Here is a 25,575-nt window from a genome sequence, read left to right on the forward strand (position 1 = left end):
TGCTTGTCGCTGCAGCTAAGCCCCACGATTCAACAGCGAACTATCTCTCTAGGCAGCAAGGCAGAAACGTAGCTATCAAGGGAGCGCGTAGATATCGCGTTGGCCAATGGTAACGTGTTGTTGGTTCGATGAATATGCAGGATGGCAAAGTTGAGTCAACGCAATTGGGCAATTCAAGTTTCACCTGTGCGCATGGCCGCATGGAGGCCGACAGGGGTCGAACCAACATCGGTTCCAGCGGCTACGCAGGCCTCCAGCTTCTCCCAAACAACTGCATCATGGCAAGAAAGAACAATCGAAAATCCAGGCGACGTACCAAGTCCAAGGCGACAGAGCGTATCTTATGGAGTACCACCGACCGACTTCAACTTCTAGCATACCTGAACTGGTGCGTACAGTACTGTGTAAAGTTCGAGGTTACGGCTCCGGGTTATCTCGAAAGGGTGACGGGAAAGCAATTCTCAAAAGAGCGCATCCGACAAAAGTTATACAAGGAATGGCGTAGCTATGGAGTATGCGGTAAATTCAATGATCTGTTTGAGCTAGGTACGACAGGTCTCACGCCTCTGGTTGGCGAAGAGCAGGAGACCTTCAACAGAATGTTCACTAGCATAAGTCCTGCCCAAGAAACGCGCTACACGCGAAGCAGATCTTTGGGTTTAGCTGCTAAATCAGGTACACTCTCTGCACCTCGTTCTATCTACTCAATCAGCAGCTCCAGAGAACCCAATGAATTGCCTACTCCACAGGCTGGCAACCCAAGCGTGGTAGCAGAACGTCCAGGACAAAAGGTCAGAGACTGAATCTGAGGAAAGGTGGACCTAAACTGACAAGTCTATAGACTAGAGCAAAGTCCTCTTTGGGGTTGACAAGGCAGTCCTCGAACAACGATCTCAGTGAAGATGAGCTCGCAGGAGAAGACGACAACACAGGAAGGGTTAAAAGCGAGGATGATTCCAAACTAAGCACAATTGCCTCGTCGCAACTCTCAGATGTAGAACCCCAACCCGCATCTGTTATTCCCGACTCTCAAGAAGACGCCATGAATATTATCTCGGAGGCAGCGCCCAACTCCTCCATGGAGGTCAGATTAAAACAGTCAGACGAAGATCTCCTCAGGCAGAAGAGCTATTTGGCGACTTTGGAAAACCGGATATCCGAGCTCAAAAGAAGAAACCACGACTTGGAAGATTGCATTCGCCTTGCCAGCTCAGCACAGCGTGAATATGGGGAGGAAACTCGGCTTCGAGAGGTTATATCCAGTTTAAAAGACAAGCTTGATCGAAAACGACTCCTTGAGAAGAACCACGATGATCTGGACGCAGATAAGCTCGGGTTTCTCAATACCTCTCTCCGGGCAGAGTATCAGAATCTCCACTCCAACGTTCGCGATACTTCCTCAATGATTTGTCATCTGAGTTTGGACGACGCCCTCCCGGAACAGCGAACGGACTTCTCTGACTTGGCAAATAATTGGGCTAGACGTATTGGCGGGCAAGCTTACGATCTTGGCTCGCTTCTCAGCCATTGCGAGACAGCGCAGATACCGAAAAAGGTCGTTTTGGCCTCTCTGCTGACGGCAGGCATCTTTGAACTCGTTCTCGAAGACGTATTTCCAGCCTTCCTGGCTGCTAACTCGCCACTCTTAGACCAGTACAGAAGGCATATAGAAACTCAAAGTACGTATATCATTGTCCTTGCAGTCCATCTCGTTTGCTGTCTGGAGATAAAGCTAACGAGACCAGATGGATGGCACGCCCTTCAACGACTCGATATCATTTCCATAAAGTCTCTCTTATCAGACAAAGATGTTAAGAACAGGATTATCTCAGAACGGGCTGAGTGGCTTTCCAGCTTGATACTACAGAATCTAAGCTGCTTTCTGCCTTTAGAAAGTCGGGATATAACCCAACGCTTACCTCGTAACGAACCCGAAACGGAGACAATTAGCGACATGAGAAGTACTCTGTATCATGCCTTGAAAATCAAGATTGAGCTTATACTGTCTGTAAAACGGCTTAGGTTTCTCTTCTTCAGGCCAGGTACACTATTTGATGCGGACAAGATGGAGGTCGGCCAGTCTCAAGCTGGAGACAATGAACTTTTAGGTCGAGACGTAAAGATCTGCCTATTACCCGCTCTTTTCACTGCTTCAGAGGCAGGTAATGAGACCGAGGCTGAGGAGGCAAGCTTTAGCGCCAGTTACAGTAAGGCTTTGGCAGAAGTAAAGGATGAGGATATTAAGTCTCTGGTTCTGGTGGAAAAAGCAATTGTATTCCTTTAGATCTAAGATTAGAAAGTGGTTTATGTGAACTCTGTTATTGTTGATAGAATGCATACTTGAAAACAGTGCTATGAACACTAAGAAGCGTTGGTATCGCAAAGCTTTAACTTCGTGAAGGGAGTAGGATTAGGCTACTGTGAGGCGATTCGTTGGAAATGCAAAGGGTATCAAGAACAGGGTTGTTATGAGATGCTGCATCATAGAACAACATCAAGATAACATGGTACCTCTCCGCTATGAGCACCGTGTTATTGCAAACGGGTCAGTCAATACAGCGAAACAAACGTCCGAAATGTAATTGCCTTAGTGCATAGTAGATGGCATCTTGGAACGAGATTAGGGTTTAGAGGGTCAGAGGGAGGTCTCCCGAGCACAGCTCAATGGTCGATGTCTTGTTAATAGATCCTGAACTGCCTGCATCGTGGTAGGTTCTAAGGTACGATGCAGATGCAGGCAATTAGGTAAGGTACTGATCATTGCCGACATCACTTTATCCACCTTGGTCTAAGATTCTCCTTGCGCTTCAAGTGGAAATGTATTAGCGACCAAAAAAGAGTCAGAAAACAGAATTAAATCATTGATATACATTATCCTAAACTCCATTATTTATAGCCAATAACGGCATGTGAATTCTCCAAATGGGGGAATATCATTATCATTGCCGCAGCGGCGTAGTCCAGACCCATATAATGTATCCGAGCTCATACAAATCCAAAATCACATAAAGGTGTCGCTCGGTGTATCCCTTTCTATCATGGCCTCGTTAATCAGTTAGTCTCTTCTTCTCGCAGTCTGTGAAAGGCTTCCATGCCTGTAATCATCAGTCATTTATCTCGCACGTGCGCTTAACAGGTGGCCTACCTCCGCAGCATCCGAAACAATCAGGAATAACCATGAGCACTATCCGATCTCAATAACGCTATGCCCGTCGCCATCATGAGCGTAAAAACCACACAGACGGCGACGATGATTATCACGGCATATTTCGTCCAGTCGTCCCCGTCAAGGTGTCGCATGTCTTTGGTCCATTCTGGCATGTCAATCGAACCACCCTGGACCAACCACGCAATGGCGAAAATGGCAATGACGATGACGGTGAAGATGAGTTGTCTGGCGTTGCGAACAGCCTCTAAAAATGGCTGGATTCTGGATTTTGTTTTTGCCATGGCTGGCTTAGTATCGGAGGTTTTGGAAGCGTTGGGGCTAGATGAAAGGTGGAAAAGTGGCATCATCGCCAGGCTGGATTAGAGTGCGGCGCCTCCCCGCATATTATAGAGAGTCCATGAGATCACAAGACATTCAGCTGATGGACCGCGATTCGCGGGTTGGGCTGTTTATGGCGAATCATGTCGGGTTTCGGATGCTTCGGAGCCGTTATTCAGCCACCGGGGAACGTATGTTTGACCCCACCTCATCAGAAACAAGGCAGTCGTTCAATCTTGCTGACATGGAATTTGGGTGCCTGAACAAAGACGTTAGCCCTGTCAGATATCTTATTTCCCGAGAGTCCGTTAGTGCATCGCACCGTTGGCACGCGATCTGCAAGTCAATCAGATCAGCATATTTTCGCGTATCAGTCTCTAGGCCGAAGACTCACCGTACATTCGCCAAACGAGACATGAGATGAATGCTTCCGCCTCTTTACATATACATAAGTTCGAATTCACTATTAATTACGTGACAGCTCTGCGATGAATCCCTGTAACCCTTGTCGGCATTTCAACATGCACGGGAAGGACGATTTAAACCGGGACCGCCGATCGCCGATTAAAACATTGGTCTTGGCGTCAGCTGGTCGGGATGGAAGTAATGTCAAGTGAATGAAGTGATTCCCATCCATCAACCAAGTCCAACATCAATTCACCATATAACGTTCGTTCGCTGGCTTAACTAATACCTCTGACATTTTAATCCAATGTTGAATATCAATTTGAGCGTTTGCATTGTCAAGCCAGTCGCTTCCTAATTCTTAACGACCCTCAGCTTTCGCTTGGCCAATTAGAGACCTTCCGTCGTTTTAAAGCACCCTGATTCACTTTAGCTGCTTGAGAAGACGTTCAATTTAACAATTAATCATTGAAGTCCGGATGCAATGACGTTAGATGTTACTAATCATTTACTACTTATTATAAACTAAGCGAGAGCTACGTAGGCGAGATTGATCAGAGGCTTGACAAGATAAAGCTAGCCAGAACAAGATAGCTTCTCTAGAACGGTCTCGATCCTTGGTTATATGCAAGCCATACACTCCATGAGATGAGCTGATTGGGTACCCAGTGAGGGCCGCCACGACAAGATCAGATCCTCTAAGAATGCTCTACTATCAAAGGTCATACAGTAAGTTATAGGCTTGTTGAGTTCTTATTTTAATTTAGACATATAATACCGACTTCGATTTCATAATAAATCTTCTGGCACCAGGCATCATGCATATAGCAATATGAAGCCTAAGTGTATCGCTCTTCGTTTGTGGACCCATCAGATCGCAGCCCACTTGACCAAAATGAAACAACTAAAACCAATACATCCACATTAGCCTGGTATACCCCGCGTTCTAGACTAGCTTCCCGCGGGACAGCAGCGTCAAGATGCCTCGGCATGTTGACCGCTAGCTCCAAGGGCTGCAGGTATAAAGTCGCTGTCAAAGGAGGGCCTTAACCTCGTCCAACATGCAATACCGATCACAGCCCGGACACGACCCCACAGCAACAATGACTCAGATCCACGGAACCTGTGACCTCAGGTTTCACGACGTTCAGGCTCTTCTCGAGAAGTACCTCGAGTCAGGTGAAGAGATTGGCGCCTCAATCACCATCGACATTGATGGCAAAGAAGTGGTGGACATCTGGGGCGGCTACGCAGACAGGGAGCGAACTAAGCCATGGGAAAAAGATACAATCGTTAATGTATTCTCGTGCACAAAGACCATCACCAGTCTTGCGGTTCTCATGCTCGTCGACAGAGGCTTGATCGATGTCAATGAGCGTGTCTCACACTACTGGCCCGAATTTGAGCAAAATGGAAAACAGGATGTTCTAGTCAGACATTTGTTGGGTCATACGTCTGGTGTTTCAGGCTGGGAAGAGCCATTGTCGACTGAAGACATGTATGATGTTGAAAAGACGACTGCTATGCTAGCAAGACAAGCTCCATGGTGGACTCCTGGAACGGCATCGGGATATCAGGCTTTGTGCTCGGGACATCTACTTGGAGAGCTGATTAAGCGTGTCTCTGGGAAGTCACTGCGCGAATTCGTGGATACCGAGATCGCGAGCGTTCTGGATGCCGACTTCCAGATTGGCGCAGCGGAGAAGACCTGGGACCGCATCTCTCCTATCATTCCCCCAGACTTTACAGGAATCATACCAGAGTTTGAAGAGGGATCGGTTCAAGCCAAGACGCTACTCAATCCACCACTTGACCCCAACTCTGTGAATACGGGGCCTTGGAGACAAGCTGAGTTAGGCGCTGTGAACGGCCACGCCAACTCCCGCTCACTGGCGCGGATCCTCTCTGCAATCACATTGGGTGGCTCATCCAGAGGCAAGAAGCTTCTATCTGAGGAGACTATCAAGTTGATCTTCCAGGAACAGTCTAATGGAAAGGACTTGGTTCTTGGGTTGCCGTTCAGACTTGGCATTGGATATGGACTGACGCCTTCTCCGGCACTTCCATGGATTCCAGAGGGCAAAATCTGTTTCTGGGGCGGTTGGGGAGGCTCGACTATTATCATGGACTTGGACAAGCGTATGACGATTGCTTATGCTATGAATAAGATGGGTGGTGGACTTGTTAGTAGTGATCGGGCTGAGGCTTATGGAAAGGCTATTTATCAGGCTCTAGAGAAGTAAAACGTATAGCCTTTTGTCTAAGACGTATACCATTATATACCATTGTACTCCATGTCACTGAAATATCACTCAAGTCCACGCAAACTTAACCACGTATTGAGGCATCTGGACACGACCTGATTGGCCATCGTCTTGGCGTCTTGTAGTAAGGCCTTTCAGATGAAGTAGTATCAAGGTTTGTCTCAGGAGTAGTGGCAATAGTCGCTAATAGTGTAAAGTAATTAGACAGGTGAACGGCGCTACGAACCTGTAGGTCACAGGCCCAAGCCCATTCAGAACCAGCAGGAGTACCTCGAAGCCAGAATTAATAGTAAATTGCACTGGCTTGTTGAGTCACTTCAAGGAAATTACAATAACCTGACCTCAATTAGGGTTGTTAGCTCATGCGTTGAACTTGCAAAACAAGCTGCATGTTGGCCAGAGTAGCCACGTCTCGTACATGACAGCTACATAATCCTCAGAACTCATGGTTGCGTCTTACAAATCAATTTAATAGGATGATTCCGAATTATCTCTAGCGTTGTTGGCTGTTTGGCAGACGAGGGACTTTTGATCTGCAGGCCAGTGGACCAACCGTGGGACTTTGGGATTATGCATTCACATCCCTAAAATACCGTCACAGTGCAAAGATATCTGGATTTGTATGAAGAGAATATTTCCTATGTAGGTAAGGACAATTCAGAATTAAGACGGCATTGGATGTGATTCTCCAAGATGTCGTATTCCCGAAATATGCCAATACGACACCTCGTGCACCGCTAACCTATGTACCTGCGCCGCATTTCACAGCTGACATCGTTGCGGCGATTTCCCGATACGGTAGTCCAGTTGGTTGGTATATAGGTGTCCATCACCCACGCACTGCACGATCCGACTGATGACTTCTACCATCCCTACATGCTTCATCTGAACTGCAGTTTGTTCCAGATTTCCAAATTAGTAGGCCATCCAACTCGCTGATGATATGGCAGAAAGGCAGCAACCGAATGTTGGTCCAAACATTAGAGTCTTGATTACAGTGAGAATTAACTAACCAACTCTAGGCCCAAGTCCTCGCAGATCGACAACCCGCGAGCGATGACATGTCACTGCGCGATATACAAAGATCGATGAAGAGAGATCCAGACGGACATGGTATAACTGCACTCGGCTTTGATGGTGTGTTGCGTACATTTGACGCCGAACGGAATGTTCTTGATGCGGTTGGTCTCAACCCATCCCAAATCAGAGAATATTACGATGGTTTACCGATGCCTGAGAAATTCCTCGCCGCAGATGGCCGTAATGTATCCCGTAGGAATATGCTCAATCCCAATGTAGAGGATATTCCCAGGAAACCTACAGAGGAGGACAGAGCTAGAACTCGGGCATACAACGAGGAGTTGAAAAGGCGTGGAGTCTCATGCTGTGTTACGGACAAGTCAGCAGATGACAGTGAATCTGTGTTAAATCGTACATAGTCGCTTTTGCTCATTATTGTGGGGGGATATTTAACACATTACTTTTTGCCTGCCTTACTTTATGTCTCCCTTGTGACACTGCGCGATATACATAATTTTCTCTATTTTGAAGAAAGTTGCAATAACATCATCGTCATCAAACCACTGCAGGCAGCAGTTGGTTCCCTTTGGGCGTACTCACCCTTGTCTTGACTTAATGTGTTCTAGCGCCGTATGACTGTAGGAGAGTGTTTTATTCCGGGCACTCCCTAAGAGTGAGTAAAAAGGATCTCTCTCATCTTCATCTACAGGCATCAGCGCACTCCTAATCAGCCACGCACTCAACATGAATCAAGAAAGGCGCGAAAACATCGAGGCCGCACTTCGTCGGTACCGCGAAAGTGTGCTACAGCATAATTTATTCTTACTCCGTACTCTGGTTAAAAAGGTCGAAGCTGAGCCTACTCCGCCGAACTGCACAGAACCGGTGGCACAGAGCCTACGAATGCAGGCAATCCAAGAGCTCATAGAAGTTCCCGAGTCCATTGAAACGCCCCTAGATGTCCTCGATAAGACCGTCATCTCTTCGTTGATCTTGTCGGCTTCGCTCGAGGGTGTGGATGACGATCCAGTGGACCCCTCGCTAAGACTTGAATACTTTGCCGGCATTAAGGCCAGCATCTCAGAGAGGGGTGTAGAGGTTGCCGAATTTCCTCCCTCGGATCTGGAGTACCTCTGCACCCTTGTTAGCGGCATCACAGGTCCAGGGCTGCCGTTCCATCGTGAGGCATGCCAGTTCGACTTCATCACCCCTCTCCGACCCGGGAAAATGAAGGCCATGATTCAAGCTGTCGGTGTGCCAGTACGGAATCATGTGGAACAAAAGCAACAAAATCAGCTCACTGGGCTTTGGGAGGATTGGGAAATCGCCATAGCGTTCCAGATCGGTGGTGGCCCTCGTGGCTGGGGCGGCTCATTCGCTTTATACTGCAGAAGTCAAGATAAGAAGGAATGGAAATGGAGATATGGAGTCCATGATGAAGAGTGGTATAGCGATGTCTATGAGGACGTGGAGGAGTTTCTTGACTTCTATGCTCACTTCAATGAACAGACTGAGGAGGACCTCGAGGATGACATAAGTAGTCTAGAAACATTGGCATCTTTTTAGCAATCCACGTTCGAGCTGTCTAGCACCGTGCTCTATTACCTCTATATGAGGCTTTGCACCAAGCAATACAATAGTATCAGTCTAGTGGCACCGGCCCAGTGGGGCATTTTGATCCCATAACCATGGTATTCACAGAAGCTGCATTGCCTAAACTCCCTGTTTTGGATTGTAAAGACGATAATTTATCACTAGCAAACACAGTGTAGCAAGTGTTGAACCCCGTACTGCTCTGACGTAGTCTAACTGAATGGTTATGTATATTCACAGCATCGCTCCACCTATGGCAATAGGTTGCTCCTGGCTGTAATCCGAAAACGGGAAATCCGATACAGAATTATCAGTATAAGGATATTGATTCTGGAAACATTGCGTTCCAGGGAAGCCGAGCTCTGACGTTTGATAGGAAACTTCGGAAACCTCTGATTGTGCAGCTGAGAAATCAAACGACAAGCTTGTAGTGTCATAGGGCGCAACGAGCGACTGGCTGTCAGGTCCCTCCGTGACATAACGCGAAACAGTGTCCAGCTGCACTCCCGCAGATTCCTCAGGGCTTGGTTCAGAAATAACAGATGTTTTGCTGGAGATCTTCTCAGACGACTCTTGCTCAAAGCGAGCCTCAACTTCATCCAGAACCCCCGCAAGTAATTGGTACAGTTGATCATTGTAACTGGTTGGCTGGTCTTTTGCTTCAACAAACTCGGAAATCAGTCTTCGACCCTCATCAAGCCAAATCCCGCGCAGAATCCCTATAACTTCTTTCACCACGCCGTCCAGATGTGGCTTTGGCATAGGCCGGCATTCTCCAAACAGTATCGTCCAGATCCCATACCACTGTGCCTCTGGCGAAAGGGTTTTCCCAAAGCGAGCCTGAAGGGCCTTCTGAGAAGCCGGGGAAACACTGTCCCAGTTTGCGCCAGATCCTTGTACACAGGTTTGTTGCAAGATATGATTTCCTTGCAGGTTCAGGGATGAGAATCCCTCACAGCATATGGGGCAGTGGTAACGCGCTGTATGTCTTCGCTTTAAATGCTGCTTGACGTCGGAGATGCGGACCATTTTGAGGTTGATGCATTCGAGGTGACGCTCTGGATGCTTCCGGAAGTAAGGGCAGGCGAATCTCTTCACGATTTCATTGGGGCTGTTATCGCCATCTTCATCAAGGTCATAAAGATCATCGCTGAGTCCAGCTGTACGTCTCCTTTTGCTGGGGGTTGAGCTGCGGGATGGAAACTGCGGACTCTGCTTCTCTTCCTCTTTAAGATATTGATTGCTGGATATGTTTGAAGGAAGTCGGAGAGCATCTAATGATAATCCACTCCTATTTTTTGTATTTCGTGAAATGGGGATTGGTGTATCTGGTCGTCCTTGCAAGATCACGCCATTTAGTGATGCAGCCTGCGTTGAGAAGGCATTGTCTTTTAACTCGGTTAAAAATTGATCTAACAATATGTCTTCGTTGGGTACTAGAAATGAAATAGAGATTAGCCTTGCCTCTTTAGTGGAATCCAGGCATTTTCTAACTTGACTTTTGTGGGTAAATTTCAGCTGTTCCTGATCTTGGCGGGGCTGGTGAGATAGGTCTTCCATAAGGGCCTTGAGAGACGCGATTGTGGAATTGCAACCTTGATAATGGACGTGTCGCATGGTTATCAGTTGTTGTTGTTGTTTTTCTTATGTACTCATGTATAGTTGCTTCCTGCATTAAAGACATTGTTCAGAACGCCTCAAACACTCGTTCGGAGGAGTCTTGTCTTGTTTGCTCGAGACCATACAATGAGATGACCAGCTGATGCGAGAGTTCGCTTATTTACTGGAGCTGGACGTTTGGAAACCCGTTGGTATGGAATGTCGATGCATCAACTGAAGGTGCACTTGAGCCTCAAGGCGGAGTAAAGACGTTTAAGTGCAGAACACGCAAGGCAGTCAGCCCGGGGACTGTGAAACCTGATTACCCAGATGCTACATATTTTTGTGAAGGGTAATGGTACAAAATGGGTGTCGCTCTTCTCAATTGGGTGATTTGGAGTTCGATAATCTCGCCATTCGGCTTGGAGTGATTGGTTCAGCTCGCCTTGCATTCATTGGCAGGGTGGGCTAGGTGTGAGAGTACGGGGGAGTATGTCACACAAATGTGGCCGATGTGCTGGCAGTCACTGAAAAGAATGAGGGGGGATACGCCAAATCAAATAAGCTAAGTCCGTTATGAGCGACGGCTTTTCCTGATTTCTCTCTGTACATAACATGACCCAAATCTCTCACTTCGCCTCTATTACCACCTTGAAACACCAGCCACAATCCGCTGGCGGGAGACAACAAAGCAATTGCAAGGCATGCGCAGCCGCTGACATGACACTGGAAAAGGCGACCGCCTACAGGCGTGCCTTGGGTGGTGGGTTCGTTGGCACGTCTTTTGAAGGCTGGGGCTGCATGCTGAGGTGGCCCAACAACCTACCCTGGATATCCAGACCAGGGTCAACCAGCCAGTCTTGGACGCGGTCACTGTACTTTGTGACGGCACCCGATTGGTGCGAGGGGCTGCAGGAACGGCTTTATCAGCATGTGGTGTGTATCGATGATCGACGATCGAAACAAACCTTTCGGTCGGAGCGGAAAGAGTCATTACGTTGGCTGAGAGCTCATGGACGTACCAGGTAGTTAATTGCCCAGGTTCTTATCGGAGTCATGCAAAACTCTCGAAAAGCTGGAAACTGCATTGAATTATGTAGCATATATAAACATAACATGTTCCGCAATTGTGTAGATTTTCCTCACAGTTGAAGGCTTCCTACAAGATCGTGGGGACCTCATCCAAACAATTGGGCAATGTTGCAAACATCGAGTCCACGCAAACAGCTCAGCAACTACGCAACAGCCACTGGCAAAATAAGGGTACTGCAGGTTATCACGAATTACATTTACAAAGTGCATCGCAGCCTCGCTAAGACAAAGCCACCACATTCGGAATCAAGCTTACTCTTTTGATCAAGGTAGGACTCCTCAATTGTGGGCGAGGCCCGACGGGAGGAGGCCCTCGCTGAGGTGCGATTGACGTGGCCAGCGCCCTAGCCTCAGTGCTTTGTTGTCAACTGTAGGCGCATAAGTGGGGTCTGCGCTGGCCGTGACAAAGCAAGACGGAAGCTAATTCTTAGAGGCCCCATCACCAATCATTAATTAATGGCCTTAAATTCAAGCATATTATCTCCAACCAGAAGAACGTTTAATTGCCCGCTCGCAATTGTGTTGGAACATGCAGCTAAGTGCATTCAGAACCCAGATTTTGAGGAAACTGAGGAAATGCCTTGATACCTGACTCAGTCAAATCCGTGCCCAAAGAATGATGTTTGTTAAAACATGGCCGCAACGATAGCCGTTCTCCTCGTCTTTCTGTGAACTAGTAAACTTGCGGCTCCTACACTTACCATCTTAAGTACACCAGGAGCCGATCTCATATCTATGATTTTCCTGAACGGCTAGAGCTTGGCTTTCAACACTCGTTTTTCTATCGGTTTATTACTGAAGCTCCATCCTCAAGTCCAAATGTACTACCCCAAAAATTGGTGCCAAGATGAACCCGGGGAACAGTGAGCCCCGCCAAGTCGCCAGCGAATCACCTCTTCAAAGCAGCCGCAGGGCGAACAAGCGTCGCCGCCACGATCAGAACGGGGGAGGTGGTGAACAAGACGGCCAGAAATACCCTCCAACAAGGGAGGCAATAGTGTCCTTCGAGTGTCCGTTTTGCAAACATGATCCGCACCGATATGCCGAGTGTCGGGGCTACCAGTTAAGTCGTCTCTCGGATGTCTTACAACACATCAGCCGACAACACCGACTGGTCGAGGTCAACATAAAGCCTAACGGCACAGTCCGAGAAGACGACATCGTTCTCTATTGTCCATTTTGCCGCCATCTGTTCCGTGGCATGGGTGCTGCACATAGACTCCGAGTCCATTCCACTGCGGGAAACCAATGTCAGATAACGAATATCGAAGAATCAGGTGTCATGTTGGACGGAGAAGTCGAGGCCCTGAAGTCAGAGCTTGGGTCATGCAAGGGGAAAAGTGAAAGAGAAAGGTGGTTCATTATCTGGAAAAGGCTCTTTCCAGGGCAACAACCTCCACTGTCGCCCTACGTTGAAATCTGTGTTTCACGTCTACAGATGGAGTCGATACTCCACGATGAGCTTGAATCTATACAAGGTTTTCCTCCAGAAGGATCCCAATCGATTGTTAGACGATGGGTGGATAGAATCTACAAACCTTCGCCACAACCCCATATCGGCCCTTTCGTACCCCCACAAGCACAGTCGAGTAAATTGCCGACAACACCAGTGCCAACCTACAGTAGCACACCCCACATGCATTCTGATACAGAACTTGCATCTCATACTTTGCAACCACAAACGCAAGGCTTTGATTACAGCTCTGACCCAACCTATCTTGGTGTTCAAGGAACGCCGACTGGGGTACAGAGAGAAAATTCCTTTAACTGGAATAATACGTTAACTAATTACAGTGCACCAAGTCCAATTCCGGGCTCTGGGGCACATCCGAATTCTGGGAGCAATTTTGCTTCCTCTGAATATTTTACTGTGCCCGGCTCTGGATATCCTCCAGTTCCGTACGTTGGATATCCCACCGGCTCTTTCGAGTCGGTAAATCAAGACAATGGATACTTGAATACACGCAGAAACACTACGGGTCACCGTGGCTCACACTATTGATCGTGGCATACGCAGTACGGTCTATGATATTTTACTAAATGGGGAGGCTTTGGACTCTAGAAAGCTGAAATAGACCAAGCAATCTTAGTGCCGCAAGGCTCAATTTACAACTAGCGCCAAGGAGGAACTTTTATCTGTTTAGCCTGGAAGGAGATATTGGGTTATGCTCTCATGTGCGGGCTGCTTTTCCATCATTTGATGTTTCTAAGGTTTAATTAAGGTGAAAGTTTACAGAACTTTGATAAATATAATAGCAAGGAGTTCCCCCCTCCCGGCGTTGTTCATTAAATCTGTGCAAAAACTGATCGTGAGAACTTTGATCTAACTTCTAAGTAACCTTGGTAAAAGAAATACGCCTTTAGAACCGTTCAGGCTTTTATGTATACCCATCTCGATCAATCCTTTTGAAGCCATAAACTCCTACCTGAATACGCCCCCAATCCATAACATGACGTCTGGCCCATGCTCTTAAAGTCCTACCTACTCTTGAATAACCATTTGTAAGAGATCCCGCAGCCCTATTTCATAGAGTACACTATGAGTATTACTACCCTGGCTCGCGAATGGTCTTTGACGTTCGAGAATCTCCGAGACAAGCTGCACACCGTATATATCCCAGAAGTCTCTTACCATCGATGCTTTGAGCCCAGGGCCTCGATCCAGATACGGGGAGCGGGGCCACTCCGTGGCAGGAAAGATGATAGACCACATTCGATTCCAGCGCCTCTTTTCACTCAAGTGCTGATCATTGGCTCGTAACATATAGGCCTTTTGGTCTTCATTGACCCCATCTGAGGGGTCTGGGTATCGCTTTTTGCATCTACCGCTCAAAACGTGATCATCGCGATCAATCAACGAGTTGAACTTCCGATAGCATCTTGAACAATACGGTGATCGGGAGTGGTGTGTCATGACGTGCTCGATGACACCCTCGCTTGACTTCAGGCCGGCAGTGAGGAGGCATTGTTGGTGTTTTTCTGGGTCGTAGATGTAAAACGGACAAGCAAAGTGAAAGAATGCCTTGGTGCGGGGTGCATATGAAACAAAAACAAAGTCGTCGTCGTCAATGTCGTCTTCCTGCTTCACTTGTCGCCTGCTTGAATAGCGACGAGGTGTTCTGAATCGTTCCTGGGGCTGCAACCTATCTTCCGGTGGCGCGCTGTATACTATTCCGGGCATCCATCGTTTGAACGAATCTGTTGACTGCTGCAGTAGGTCCAGTTTCAGGTGATGGTATGCAGATGCAGAATACCGAAAGGGATGTCGGCGGTCGAGATTGGCCTCAGTTGCTGAATCCGGCCATTCGTCTGGTTCAAGTGTGGCACACTCGGCTACCGCTTCACTATATCGATTGGCGGCAGAGCTTTGGCAGTCGCCCGCCCTGTAGTTTCTAGCGCCTCGATGGGGCAGGGCGAGATTTGTGTGGTGAGATTGAGGCCGCTGATTCACGGAAGGCCTGTAATAAGATCTGTCGTCGCACATGGTTTTCTTGAGTAATGTATACTTATATAAATGTCGCGGTAGTTCCTGGATATTTGCAAGGCAGACACAATATACTTTGCCACCAGATATATATATTAAACTCGCTTTTCGGTGAGCCTTTATTGTACCCAAGGCTTTGAAACCCAAACAGCACAGCTGTGTATACCTCTTCTAATTGGCGGCTTGGCTGTACTGAAGCGAAATCTCATTGGCTTGGCCACGGTAGCTAGCAGGCCTCAAAATAGGCGGCCCTGTAATCAAATCGCTGCTGCACTAACAGGCCACTAAATTAAAAAGAGTGGGGATATATTCATGCCCGGATTCTCATGCTATGTCTGTGATCCTGGGAGGTTTGGTGACCATAAATAGGTGACCTCTAGCGCGTTCTGTTGAACTAGATCTAAACCATCATCGATATATCATCTTTCTTCGCTGTTGATTAAGTATCGGATCTATCTGGTATGCTGATAAATCGCTGATCTTTTAGGCTCCTGTAGCTGGTAAGTCTGCATGCACATTGAGGGAGAGATTTGTCTAGTGTTTCGTTAGGTAACCTCAGCAGCGGCGGTACCCAATTGAATTATGTCATCAGCATTTTGCTGCAAATGAGCCCTCCTTAGACATCAATCTTGATGCCCTGCACCCTACTATTGGGCTAATGGAGACCTCAATTATTGGACACTAGGCCTTGGGCAGTAAATTATCCATTGTGTTGCGTGAAAAGTCGTTTACTGGAACTTTCCCATATATGAATACGTCAGTGACGCACATGAGAATCGATCAACATTCTTGCTCGCCTAACATACACTTTTCCACGCCCATTCTATTGGGAACAGCCTGACCGATGCTTAGGCTGGGGTGCCGTAGACTCCAAAATCTCTTTCTTGTGTTGAGTCCCTGTTGATTTCCTATCGTTTCCATGGTTAATTGATAACTCCTGATAGGTGTCTACTCCACCGGTGGCGAGTTGAAGATGACAAGATTTGCTTGCATACAGAATTAGAATGACAAGTTCCTTCATGGCGTACATGAAAAGCTTAACTTGTAAGGAAAACGGGGTTTTATTGAGTTATGGATTAAGTTCATTGTTTGAAGCTGCTGGCCCCCTCACTAATTAGATATTGGCTGATTATGACCCGGCCAATGCTGCAATTCTACTGATGTAATGTTGCGATATGATGCGCAGGAGGATAGCGATAGAGACGTTCGCAAAAATGTCACCCAACTGGCCAATAGCTGCTGGTCCATGAAACTCAAATACGCCGAGCGCTGCATTATCCTCAAAGGTGTTACCTCCAGATGCATGAAAGGTAGCGATGGGCCAGCCCTGACCTAGCACAGAGACCAACTCCCAGCTTCCAAAATCGCTCTCAGAAAAGGCTTCAACTATCTGTCTCAATGTCGATGCTTGTTGTGCTTTCTTCTTTCTCCACTGCCATCTCTGAGAGGTACCGTTGACGTCAACGTCAAATGGCCAGGTAGCGCCATCATTAAACATGCTGGTCTCCACAAAGTTGGCTGAAAAACCATCAAAGGTGATAGTGCTCTTACTGCTGAAAGTATGCCGACTCTCTATAGTGCAGATAGGTAGATTCTCAGATGCATATGAACCTTCCTTGATCTTGAGTCTGCTGCTAGAGAACATCTTTGCAGAGTAGGCTACTGGGCCTTTGAGTTGAGGGCCCAGTTCGAGACAGCTGGTGCCGCCGCTGGTCATGACATTCCAGATGTGAAACTTGACGGGAAGTCTGGTGAAGCCTACACGAGGGTAGTAGCTTGGTGGTGCTTGCAGGCTAGGAGGCACCGGCGCATGCGCATAAATGGGTTGATGGTGACCGGGTGGAGGTGCCTGATAGGATGGAGGATACATTGCTAGTGGCTTGTTCGTATTGGTACCCGGTGGAGGACCCGGTGATACTCTGGGCGGTGCATAGTAGTTGGGATAGTCGGACATTTTGGTCGAAGGTATTCGCACCTTGGACTGGGGATGCCCGCGATATTTGACAAGAAAGAAGGCAAGTGTTTCTAGTCTTAGTTCTGAGGTACTATGCAATAAGTCCATTACTGGCCCGGGGAGGATATTGATCTAAATAATCTCTTTCGCTTTTCTTGGTTCTTCCCATTGATCGCGGGATGATCCTTATTCAAGGATTAAGTGGAGTCAAATCAAACTAAGAGCTTACCCTTTTAGGTGAAATCGTGCGCCGTGAGTCAGCATGTAAAACCCCAAATTGCGCTGATGAATCATGGCTGATAGCCGGTTTATTAATTGGCAGTGAGTCTGACGATCATGCCAAGGCGAGATTGTACAACGACGAAAAGTGTAACAAAAGCTGTGGGGATGATGGGCTTCTGTGTTTTACCAACTTCAATTACAGCGGGAAATATGCCGAGAACGGTTTGTGAATATTTACGCAGTATTTCGTTATGAACAATCTTTTATGGAAGCTATAAACTCCAGTGATAGAAGGAAAGACCAGCCAGGGAGGCACTTCTAATGTACAATTTACAAGGCGTACAATAGACAGTCATCAAACTTCAATGGATATTCTTTGATTGAACGAAGTGTTTGCCAATACCTTGTAAAGGTGATTGTCTATTATGAGAGGTGATCTCCTCTGTTCTACCTTGGCATTGTGACGGGGAGTAAGGATGATAGTGGTTGAGTCCATTGTGCAAAGTCAAAATCGTACACAATTCAAATTCCGAAAGCGACAGCATCCTCACAGTCTCCCTGCCTTTTTCGTCTGATTTCATCCAACCTCTCGATGCCCTTTTCCGACTTCTTCCCGATAATACAAACTTAATACCTACAAGACCTATATTGCATAGCTTGCACTGGTGGCCTGCCCAGAAGCCTAGGGCGTCGACACCTTTGGTAGCCACGAGGAATCGGTAATACAGACTTGAGCTGTGCTGCTGGCGGGCACATTCTCCTTGGCTGACCCGCCGTTGATGGCTGCAGTCACTGCAGCTTGTACGGCAGCTTTGGCGTAGGCTGGAGTCTTATCAGCCGGAGTTTGCACTTTGACGGTCTGAAGTGTGCCAGTGACGTTGGAAACCAAGAGATTGAGTACAGAGTTCTCCTTGGTGAATATGTCCGCGAACGCTGTCTGGACATCCTCTAATCCAGCGATGGGAACACTGGCCCAGGTAATGTTCATTGTCACCACCCATGAGTTTTGGTCACTCAGCGGGTTGATGACTGTGAGATAGTCTTGGGCTACGGCCGCGGTCACCTTGTCTGCATTCGCAGTGTAGATGAGATGAATAGCACTATGCAGCGAGGTATCCGCTCCGCCTTTGCCCATTGGGATCGGGTAGTAGACGTGGCAGGCATAAAGGAAACCATCCTGAGTCGGAACTGTTGCGTTAATTGTGGCAATAGGACTGTCACTACCAGCAAGCTCAGCGAGATCCTGTGATCCACTGTTTGCAAACAATATCTGACCAATGTCGTTGACGGTGTCATGAACAACTCCAGAGCCATCCGTCCAGAAGACTGGGATACTCATAGTTCCCATAAAAGCCGAAAGATCCTGATACATCGATGTAGAAGGTTTCCCATCGAATGATAGGCCAGTGGGATCTGTCCACAAGCCCACTAGACCGTCATCGATCGTGATGGTCTTGCCAGCCATTTTTGGAATGGCTTTGACTCCCGCTTTTGCGGCGGCAGCCAGCCGACCGCTGACGTATGCAAAGTTCTGAGGAAAGTCGGCCAACCGTTTTGAGCCCGATTCATTGTCCTGGTTTGCAATAATAGCACTAGCTGCAAAATCAGGGACGCTATTGTCCAAAGGGAGGAGGTAACTTGCTGCTTTGCCTACAGCCCCGAGAACAGGAGCAATATCCCCCGAGTGGTCGATGAGCCACTGGCCTGCCGATTTGACGCCGTCCAGGAGGTTTACAAACCAACCCATGATGGTACAGGTGAAAGGTAAAGGTGTAAAAGTAAGTTTGACAGAACAGGATGATCGTGTGTATGAACAATAGGTCTGTATAGAGAAAAGAGAAGCTGTTGATGGTGAAGGATTAGAAGGGGGGTCTCGATGACTTTATAACTCTTCGATCTTCCCCAATATGTGTGTGCGTGCGTGGAAAAGGTCACTTTATAGCGACAGAATTCTTCTTGCTTATGTCTCAGCCCTACCATCCCGTAGACTTCTGTACAACACTACTAATAGATAAACGGCATATAGCCTCCACTTCCTCCGGACAGACGGCTCCGTGCCCATCAATGAGGTGGCAGGGGTCTGTTCATCACTGGATGTCGCTTCACAGTATCTGGAAGACATAGATTTCGCGACTGGTCATTTCAGACTCGCAAGTCGGTGTGCTTGTGGCTTGGTCGTGGTGAGCTGAAAGCAGATTCTAATTCATCCCTTCCCCCGCTTTGAAGCCACAGAATGAACACTAACTCCGTTGGTTTTAGCTTTGCATAAGTTAGACCTATGATGGCTGTTCATTCAATCCCCAGTTGCGCTGCTTAGCGCCATAATACGATTTTAAACAATGGCTGACACCAGACGCTCTGACTTTTGCTGCATGAGACAAATAGACAATCACGCTATTGAAGGGTCAGTACGGCTGAAGCCGTTCAGCTCAATATTATCACAAGCTATCTCCAAAACTAGCAAAGCGGACCCTTGTATTAATGTTTTGGCTGCATGCTGTACCTGATTGAGCATTCTTCGCTTATTCGTTCCACATAGTAGCTCCACAGCGGAACAAACTCATGATGTCTTCAAAAGGTACTGGAGCTCAGGCGCTGATGTCTATATTTTGCAAACACCCATATACAATAAAAGGCCTGCAATCAAATTGTGAAGATTAGACGCAATCAATTCTACATCTTACAGCGCCTAAAGTAACAAGTCTCTAACAACTCTAACAATGGTTTCTCTTTTCCCAAACCACATATGCCGCATACCATTGTACTTGAAGCTATATGTTGACCTTGGCTAGCCACAGCAGGGGGACGTGCTTCCAAAGCTCAGATCTCACAAATTTTGATATATTCAGGTTGAAAGTAACAGCATTGTTTCAATTTACTCAACATTCCAGTACTTTACGGATTGGAAACATCTTTCACTAGCCTCTGCTACCCAAGCCACCCTCAAAATCAACTCGTCCACGACTCAGATTTGGGCTGATCCAAGAAATATTACGAATATTATCCCGAAGATCCGGGCGGCAAATCTAGGAACTCTTGCATGCAAAGCCATTTTCATATAATTCAGCCGTCTCATGGCGGCCATGACGTAAGAAGAAGAAGTTGGGGGAGGCTTGGGTATATTGTGCCTTTCCCGAGGAAGCTCATGAATCAGTTGACCTGGAAAGTGGGAAGAGGAAAGAGAAAATTGGTCATGCATCATAGAGTGTCAAGTCGGCAGAAAAGATAATTGAAAAGTTCCGCATCGTTGAAAAGACGAGTGCCGTCACCAGGTTGGCGCCGAATATCTCGACTTGTTTTTGTATCGGATTCTATATGAAGAATGACTTTGAGCGGAAATGTCAGTAGTACTTAGCAGACTGAAACCATTATCGGGATCCGTAAGAAACTTATTAAGAGACCGTATCCATTCAGGCACAGGTTGCTTCGAGACAACAGTAAGATTCCTGTTTGTTCCCGCATCCGATGCCACCATTGTCATGCAGACTGTAGCCCATCAGCTTGCGTGGTATGGTTTCTCAGGGAGTGGACGGGATATATAAGCGGCATATGGAGGTGAATTTGACTCGATAGGGAGAAACACGTGGGCCAATATCAAGCTTCCGAGCTAAAAGAAGGGCCGAGTTCCCAACGGTTTCCTGTATATTAGCCGTGACCCTTAATATTTCCCACGTCCAAGCGCACCAATATTACACTTCTGCTAATTTCCATAAGCTTTTAACCCTGATAGACATAACCAATACATTCGACACCTGCTGATCGTGACCTCATACTTTAATGTATTATGCTTCTAATAAAGGTTTTGCTATTAGGCTATTTATTGTGTTACATCAATCCGTATTCTGCCTGAAACTGCACTCTTTTCTCCCCGCATCCCCGCGGCTCCCCGCACCCAGTGATAATATCCGATAGCTTCGACTGCGGTTAGACAATTGCCGATCGTGCCATATGCCGCCCTGAGAGCACTCTGTCATTGAGTTTCTATTCGCTCGGCTATGGTGAGCCGCAAATGAGCATATGCATGACTCCGCAGTAACCGGCTAACAGAAACATCATGAAGAAATGAAGCGAGAAGTATAAAAGTAGACGACAAGAACAGTAGTTTTGGGCCAGACAAGGTTGCTTTTTTTTTTCTAGCTGAGGAACACTATGTTGCTCAATCTTCAGGTCGCTGCTAGCGTCTTATCGCTTTCTCTTCTGAATGGACGGGCTATAGCTGCTACCCCCTTCTATACCTTACCCGACTGTACCAAGGAGCCCTTGAGCAAGAATGGAATTTGCGATACCTCGTTATCTCCTCCTCAAAGGGCAGCTGCTCTAGTTGCTGCTTTGACGCCCCAAGAGAAGGTGGGCAATCTAGTGAGGTAAGACACTCACTCATAATCACTACCTCGGTCTCGGAGCTGATTGAAACAGCAATGCAACTGGCGCACCAAGAATTGGACTCCCAAGATACAACTGGTGGAACGAAGCCCTTCATGGAGTCGCTGGATCTCCCGGTGCTCACTTTGATTCTAACACGCCTCCATACGATGTCGCTACATCGTTTCCCATGCCTCTTCTTCTCGCTGCTGCCTTCGACGATGATTTAATCCATGACATCGGCAATACCGTCGGCACTGAAGCGCGTGCATTCACCAACGGTGGCATGCGCGGAGTTGATTTCTGGACGCCCAACGTGAACCCTTTTAAAGATCCTCGTTGGGGTCGGGGCTCCGAAACTCCTGGTGAGGATGCTCTTCATGTCAGCCGCTATGCTCGGAACATCGTCAGAGGTCTTGAGGGCGATAAGGAGCAGCGACGTATTGTTGCTACCTGCAAGCATTACGCTGGTAACGACTTTGAGGACTGGGGAGGTTTTACCCGCCATGACTTTGATGCCAAGATCACTCCGCAAGATCTGGCCGAGTACTACGTCAGACCTTTCCAGGAGTGCACCCGTGATGCAAAGGTCGGGTCTATCATGTGCGCTTACAATGCCGTGAATGGCATCCCCTCGTGCGCAAACTCTTATCTGCAGGAAACGATTCTCAGAGGGCACTGGAACTGGACGCGCGATAACAACTGGATCACCAGTGATTGCGGAGCTATGCAAGACATCTGGCAGAATCACAAGTATGTCAAGACCAACGCCGAAGGTGCCCAGGTGGCTTTTGAGAACGGCATGGATTCTAGCTGTGAGTATACTACTACCAGCGACGTCTCCGATTCCTACAAGCAAGGTCTCTTGACCGAGAAGCTCATGGATCGTTCGCTGAAACGTCTTTTCGAAGGGCTCGTTCATACTGGTTTCTTTGACGGTGCCAAAGCGCAATGGAACTCGCTCAGTTTTGCCGATGTCAACACCAAGAAGGCTCAGGACCTCGCACTCCGATCTGCTGTCGAGGGTGCCGTTCTTCTTAAGAACGACGGCACCTTGCCTCTGAAGCTCAAGAAGAAGGATAGTGTTGCTATGATCGGATTCTGGGCCAACGATACTTCCAAGCTCCAGGGCGGATACAGCGGTCGTGCTCCTTTCCTTCACAGCCCGCTTTACGCAGCTGAGAAGCTTGGTCTTGACACCAACGTGGCTTGGGGTCCGACGCTGCAGAACAGCTCGTCTCACGATAACTGGACTACCAATGCTGTGGCTGCGGCAAAGAAGTCTGATTATATCCTCTACTTTGGCGGTCTCGACGCCTCAGCTGCTGGCGAGGACAGAGACCGGGAGAACCTCGACTGGCCTGAAAGTCAACTAACTCTGCTCCAGAAGCTCTCTAGTCTCGGGAAACCACTGGTAGTTATCCAGCTTGGCGATCAGGTCGATGACACTGCTCTTCTGAAGAACAAGAAGATCAACAGTATTCTTTGGGTCAACTACCCTGGTCAGGATGGCGGCACTGCAGTTATGGATTTACTCACCGGGCGTAAGAGTCCTGCTGGTCGACTACCCGTCACACAGTATCCCAGTAAATACACTGAGCAGATTGGCATGACCGATATGGACCTGAGACCTACCAAGTCGTTGCCTGGAAGGACTTATCGCTGGTATTCGACTCCAGTTCTGCCCTACGGTTTTGGCCTCCACTACACCAGCTTCAAGGCCAATTTCAAGGCCAATAAGTTGACCTTCGACATCCAGAAGCTTCTCAAGGGCTGCAGTGCTCAATACTCTGATACATGCGCTCTGCCTACCATCCAAGTCAGCGTCAAGAACACTGGTCGCATTACCTCCGACTTTGTATCCCTTGTCTTTATCAAGAGTGAAGTTGGACCTAAGCCATATCCGCTCAAAACACTTGCAGCTTATGGTCGCTTGCATGATGTCGCTCCTTCTTCGACCAAGGATATCTCGCTCGAGTGGACATTGGATAACATCGCACGAAGGGGTGAGAATGGAGATCTGGTGGTGTATCCTGGTACTTATACTCTGTTGCTGGATGAACCTACGCAAGCTAAGGTCCAGGTTACGTTGACTGGAAAGAAGGCTACCTTGGATAAGTGGCCTCAAGACCCCAAGTCTGCCTGATTCAGTCAGCTACGGTATCAAGGCTTTGGGACAACTATGTGGTCTTGTAAATATTCTGTCTATAGCTTAAATCCAAGGTTACGTCTTTCATGTCCATAGTAACAAGTTCCTCTCCTTGTCCATTGCATTGATAAACGTGTACTATGAGTGATGGTCAGTAAAATTGCGCATAAGCTGAAGCTGGGTTGTCTTAGACGCACCTCCATGAATCTGGGCATGCCATATACCCTATCGCCGATCCAATTATCTTCATTGCTCACTGGCCTTAAGCCCACCTCCTCTAGCGAATACCACCACTTTAGCCAGGATTGAAGGTCGTTTGGAACGGTAGCGCCTTCTGGTGCTTGCTTAAGATGCATCTCGACCAATAACTGACCAAACGGCATCGTCGCATTGCCGTTCTTTCTCTGCTCTTTAACAAAGTCGATCAGCGATGTCAGAACATCAAACTCTGCACCTTCAATGTCCATCTTGATGAGATCAACATAAGAATGCCCATTGGCTTTCATAAGATCTTGTATCGAAAACACAGGCGGCCGAGCCTTGCCGTCTGACACCTTTCCGATCATGGCCTTTTGAAATTTGGCTCGCGACCATATCCACTCAGGAACTTGCTGCGCCCACTTATCAACAGTGCCATCGTATCCCCATATCCGAGCATTCGTGCGCTGGAGCAGCTCTGCCTCAAAAGAGGAGTCGACACTCACACCGAATGAGTAGACGATGAATTCCCTTGCTTTGTTTGAGTCTGATGATGGGCCAGGACATTCCTTCTCATAGCGTGACATGCCGCAGATGATCTTTCCTCCGTCGCTGATTGACCCAACTCGCTCAAGATCGTGAGGGCAGAAGAAGCTGGGGCGAGCAAAGTCCCAGACGTTGAATGGGTTCATGTATCCGTCAGGAAACGCCTTGTCGTAGCCCACTACTTCGACCATCTCCTCGCGAGCTTTAATGGAGCGTTTCCATAGCTTTTCGGCGTGTGCAAGTCTTGAGTTTAGATGAAGATCGTTGCTAAACACATCCGCATGATTCGGCGATGATATTGATCTTGAGAAGTGAGGTGATGATCTCGTGAATAGTACAGTACAGAGCAGTATCGTCGCGAAAACGAAGGTAATTGTGACCAGTTTGTGAGACGTGGCCATGATAAACTAGGTCTCTGGAAATTGACTTGACACTCAGTAAAAAAGCATGAGAATAATAGAGGGTAGTGAAAAAAGATAGACATCTTACTTACATTAAGGATACTCAACACAGTTGATTTTGGCCATCGGTCTTCTCATAGTGAATTGAGGCAATTATCCCCTTTTCACTGCCATTTTGAGTTTCACCTCAAGTGGCACGATCCATCCGTAGAGCAGACGCGGACTCCAGATAAATAGGGCTAGTCCTACACGTAAAGCTCGGATCAATTTGCCGAGTCGGGATAAACGGCAACGTGGGTCTTCACGATGTCTTCTGTTAATTAGCCAATTTACCTGTCAATAATAGAAGCTCGGCATGTTTGTGGCATACCAGTCAGGCAGAACTCCCTAGACCATTGTAATAATGTCAGTTATTTCTGTCTTGATACTGATAAGGTGTCTTCTTTTCTGCTCAGCATAGAATTCCTACGTCAACGCTAAGATACCGTCAATCCTTCTGACCCACAGTCTTTGACCTCTCTCTCGGGGAGCAAGAAAACACCGGACCTCGATATAGGGTATCAAAATAAACTCGGCAAAAGATATCCTAGACTCAGGCTAAACTTAGGCTAGTTTACCTAATTCTTTTTGTCACTTAGGATTAAGGTCCTGAGTTTTCTTTCCTCCCCTAGCCTCTTCTGCCGGATTCCCGGGAGCCACTTCGGCGGTTTACGACAGAGACCAATGAGGGCTAGCCTTAGACATCAGGGGTACGGCGTGAAACGTCAACGCCTCAGCACGGTCCCCGTCTCATATTCCC

General features: G+C 47.6%; 12 protein-coding genes across 12 annotated transcripts; 6 read left to right on the top strand and 6 right to left on the bottom strand.

Annotated features, from left to right (window-relative positions):
* Positions 1 to 278: 278 nt before the first annotated feature.
* FPRO_00131 (uncharacterized protein) lies at positions 279 to 2,284 on the top strand (the record flags this gene model as incomplete). Its single annotated transcript, XM_031225733.1, has 3 exons — positions 279 to 791; positions 842 to 1,679; positions 1,746 to 2,284. The coding sequence occupies 3 exons, from the start codon at positions 279 to 281 to the stop codon at positions 2,282 to 2,284; spliced, it is 1,890 nt and encodes a 629-aa protein (XP_031076339.1).
* An 881-nt stretch (positions 2,285 to 3,165) lies between these two features.
* FPRO_00130 (uncharacterized protein) lies at positions 3,166 to 3,513 on the bottom strand (the record flags this gene model as incomplete). The annotated part of the gene is made up of 1 exon (XM_031225734.1): positions 3,166 to 3,513. The coding sequence occupies one exon, from the start codon at positions 3,511 to 3,513 to the stop codon at positions 3,166 to 3,168; it is 348 nt and encodes a 115-aa protein (XP_031076340.1).
* A 1,482-nt stretch (positions 3,514 to 4,995) lies between these two features.
* FPRO_00129 (uncharacterized protein) lies at positions 4,996 to 6,135 on the top strand (the record flags this gene model as incomplete). The annotated part of the gene is made up of 1 exon (XM_031225735.1): positions 4,996 to 6,135. One exon carries the CDS (start codon positions 4,996 to 4,998, stop codon positions 6,133 to 6,135), a length of 1,140 nt encoding a protein of 379 aa, XP_031076341.1.
* A 964-nt stretch (positions 6,136 to 7,099) lies between these two features.
* FPRO_00128 (uncharacterized protein) lies at positions 7,100 to 7,595 on the top strand (the record flags this gene model as incomplete). The annotated part of the gene is made up of 2 exons (XM_031225736.1): positions 7,100 to 7,123; positions 7,179 to 7,595. The coding sequence occupies 2 exons, from the start codon at positions 7,100 to 7,102 to the stop codon at positions 7,593 to 7,595; spliced, it is 441 nt and encodes a 146-aa protein (XP_031076342.1).
* A 325-nt stretch (positions 7,596 to 7,920) lies between these two features.
* On the top strand, positions 7,921 to 8,742 carry FPRO_00127 (uncharacterized protein; the record flags this gene model as incomplete). The annotated part of the gene is made up of 1 exon (XM_031225737.1): positions 7,921 to 8,742. The coding sequence occupies one exon, from the start codon at positions 7,921 to 7,923 to the stop codon at positions 8,740 to 8,742; it is 822 nt and encodes a 273-aa protein (XP_031076343.1).
* Positions 8,743 to 9,003: 261 nt separating this feature from the next.
* FPRO_00126 (uncharacterized protein) lies at positions 9,004 to 10,386 on the bottom strand (the record flags this gene model as incomplete). The annotated part of the gene is made up of 1 exon (XM_031225738.1): positions 9,004 to 10,386. The coding sequence occupies one exon, from the start codon at positions 10,384 to 10,386 to the stop codon at positions 9,004 to 9,006; it is 1,383 nt and encodes a 460-aa protein (XP_031076344.1).
* Positions 10,387 to 12,307: 1,921 nt separating this feature from the next.
* On the top strand, positions 12,308 to 13,462 carry FPRO_00125 (uncharacterized protein; the record flags this gene model as incomplete). Its single annotated transcript, XM_031225739.1, has 1 exon — positions 12,308 to 13,462. The coding sequence occupies one exon, from the start codon at positions 12,308 to 12,310 to the stop codon at positions 13,460 to 13,462; it is 1,155 nt and encodes a 384-aa protein (XP_031076345.1).
* Positions 13,463 to 13,942: 480 nt separating this feature from the next.
* Positions 13,943 to 14,944, bottom strand: FPRO_00124 (uncharacterized protein; the record flags this gene model as incomplete). The annotated part of the gene is made up of 1 exon (XM_031225741.1): positions 13,943 to 14,944. The coding sequence occupies one exon, from the start codon at positions 14,942 to 14,944 to the stop codon at positions 13,943 to 13,945; it is 1,002 nt and encodes a 333-aa protein (XP_031076346.1).
* Positions 14,945 to 16,073: 1,129 nt separating this feature from the next.
* FPRO_00123 (uncharacterized protein) lies at positions 16,074 to 16,898 on the bottom strand (the record flags this gene model as incomplete). Its single annotated transcript, XM_031225742.1, has 1 exon — positions 16,074 to 16,898. One exon carries the CDS (start codon positions 16,896 to 16,898, stop codon positions 16,074 to 16,076), a length of 825 nt encoding a protein of 274 aa, XP_031076347.1.
* A 904-nt stretch (positions 16,899 to 17,802) lies between these two features.
* On the bottom strand, positions 17,803 to 18,867 carry FPRO_00122 (uncharacterized protein; the record flags this gene model as incomplete). Its single annotated transcript, XM_031225743.1, has 1 exon — positions 17,803 to 18,867. One exon carries the CDS (start codon positions 18,865 to 18,867, stop codon positions 17,803 to 17,805), a length of 1,065 nt encoding a protein of 354 aa, XP_031076348.1.
* Positions 18,868 to 21,269: 2,402 nt separating this feature from the next.
* On the top strand, positions 21,270 to 23,628 carry FPRO_00121 (uncharacterized protein; the record flags this gene model as incomplete). Its single annotated transcript, XM_031225744.1, has 2 exons — positions 21,270 to 21,484; positions 21,537 to 23,628. The coding sequence occupies 2 exons, from the start codon at positions 21,270 to 21,272 to the stop codon at positions 23,626 to 23,628; spliced, it is 2,307 nt and encodes a 768-aa protein (XP_031076349.1).
* Positions 23,629 to 23,715: 87 nt separating this feature from the next.
* FPRO_00120 (uncharacterized protein) lies at positions 23,716 to 24,776 on the bottom strand (the record flags this gene model as incomplete). Its single annotated transcript, XM_031225745.1, has 2 exons — positions 23,716 to 23,769; positions 23,829 to 24,776. The coding sequence occupies 2 exons, from the start codon at positions 24,774 to 24,776 to the stop codon at positions 23,716 to 23,718; spliced, it is 1,002 nt and encodes a 333-aa protein (XP_031076350.1).
* Positions 24,777 to 25,575: the final 799 nt, after the last annotated feature.

The sequence above is a fragment of the Fusarium proliferatum genome (genome assembly GCF_900067095.1).
Source record: "Fusarium proliferatum ET1 genome assembly, contig: FPRO_scaffold001, whole genome shotgun sequence".
Classification (NCBI taxonomy): Eukaryota; Fungi; Ascomycota; class Sordariomycetes; order Hypocreales; family Nectriaceae; genus Fusarium; species Fusarium proliferatum.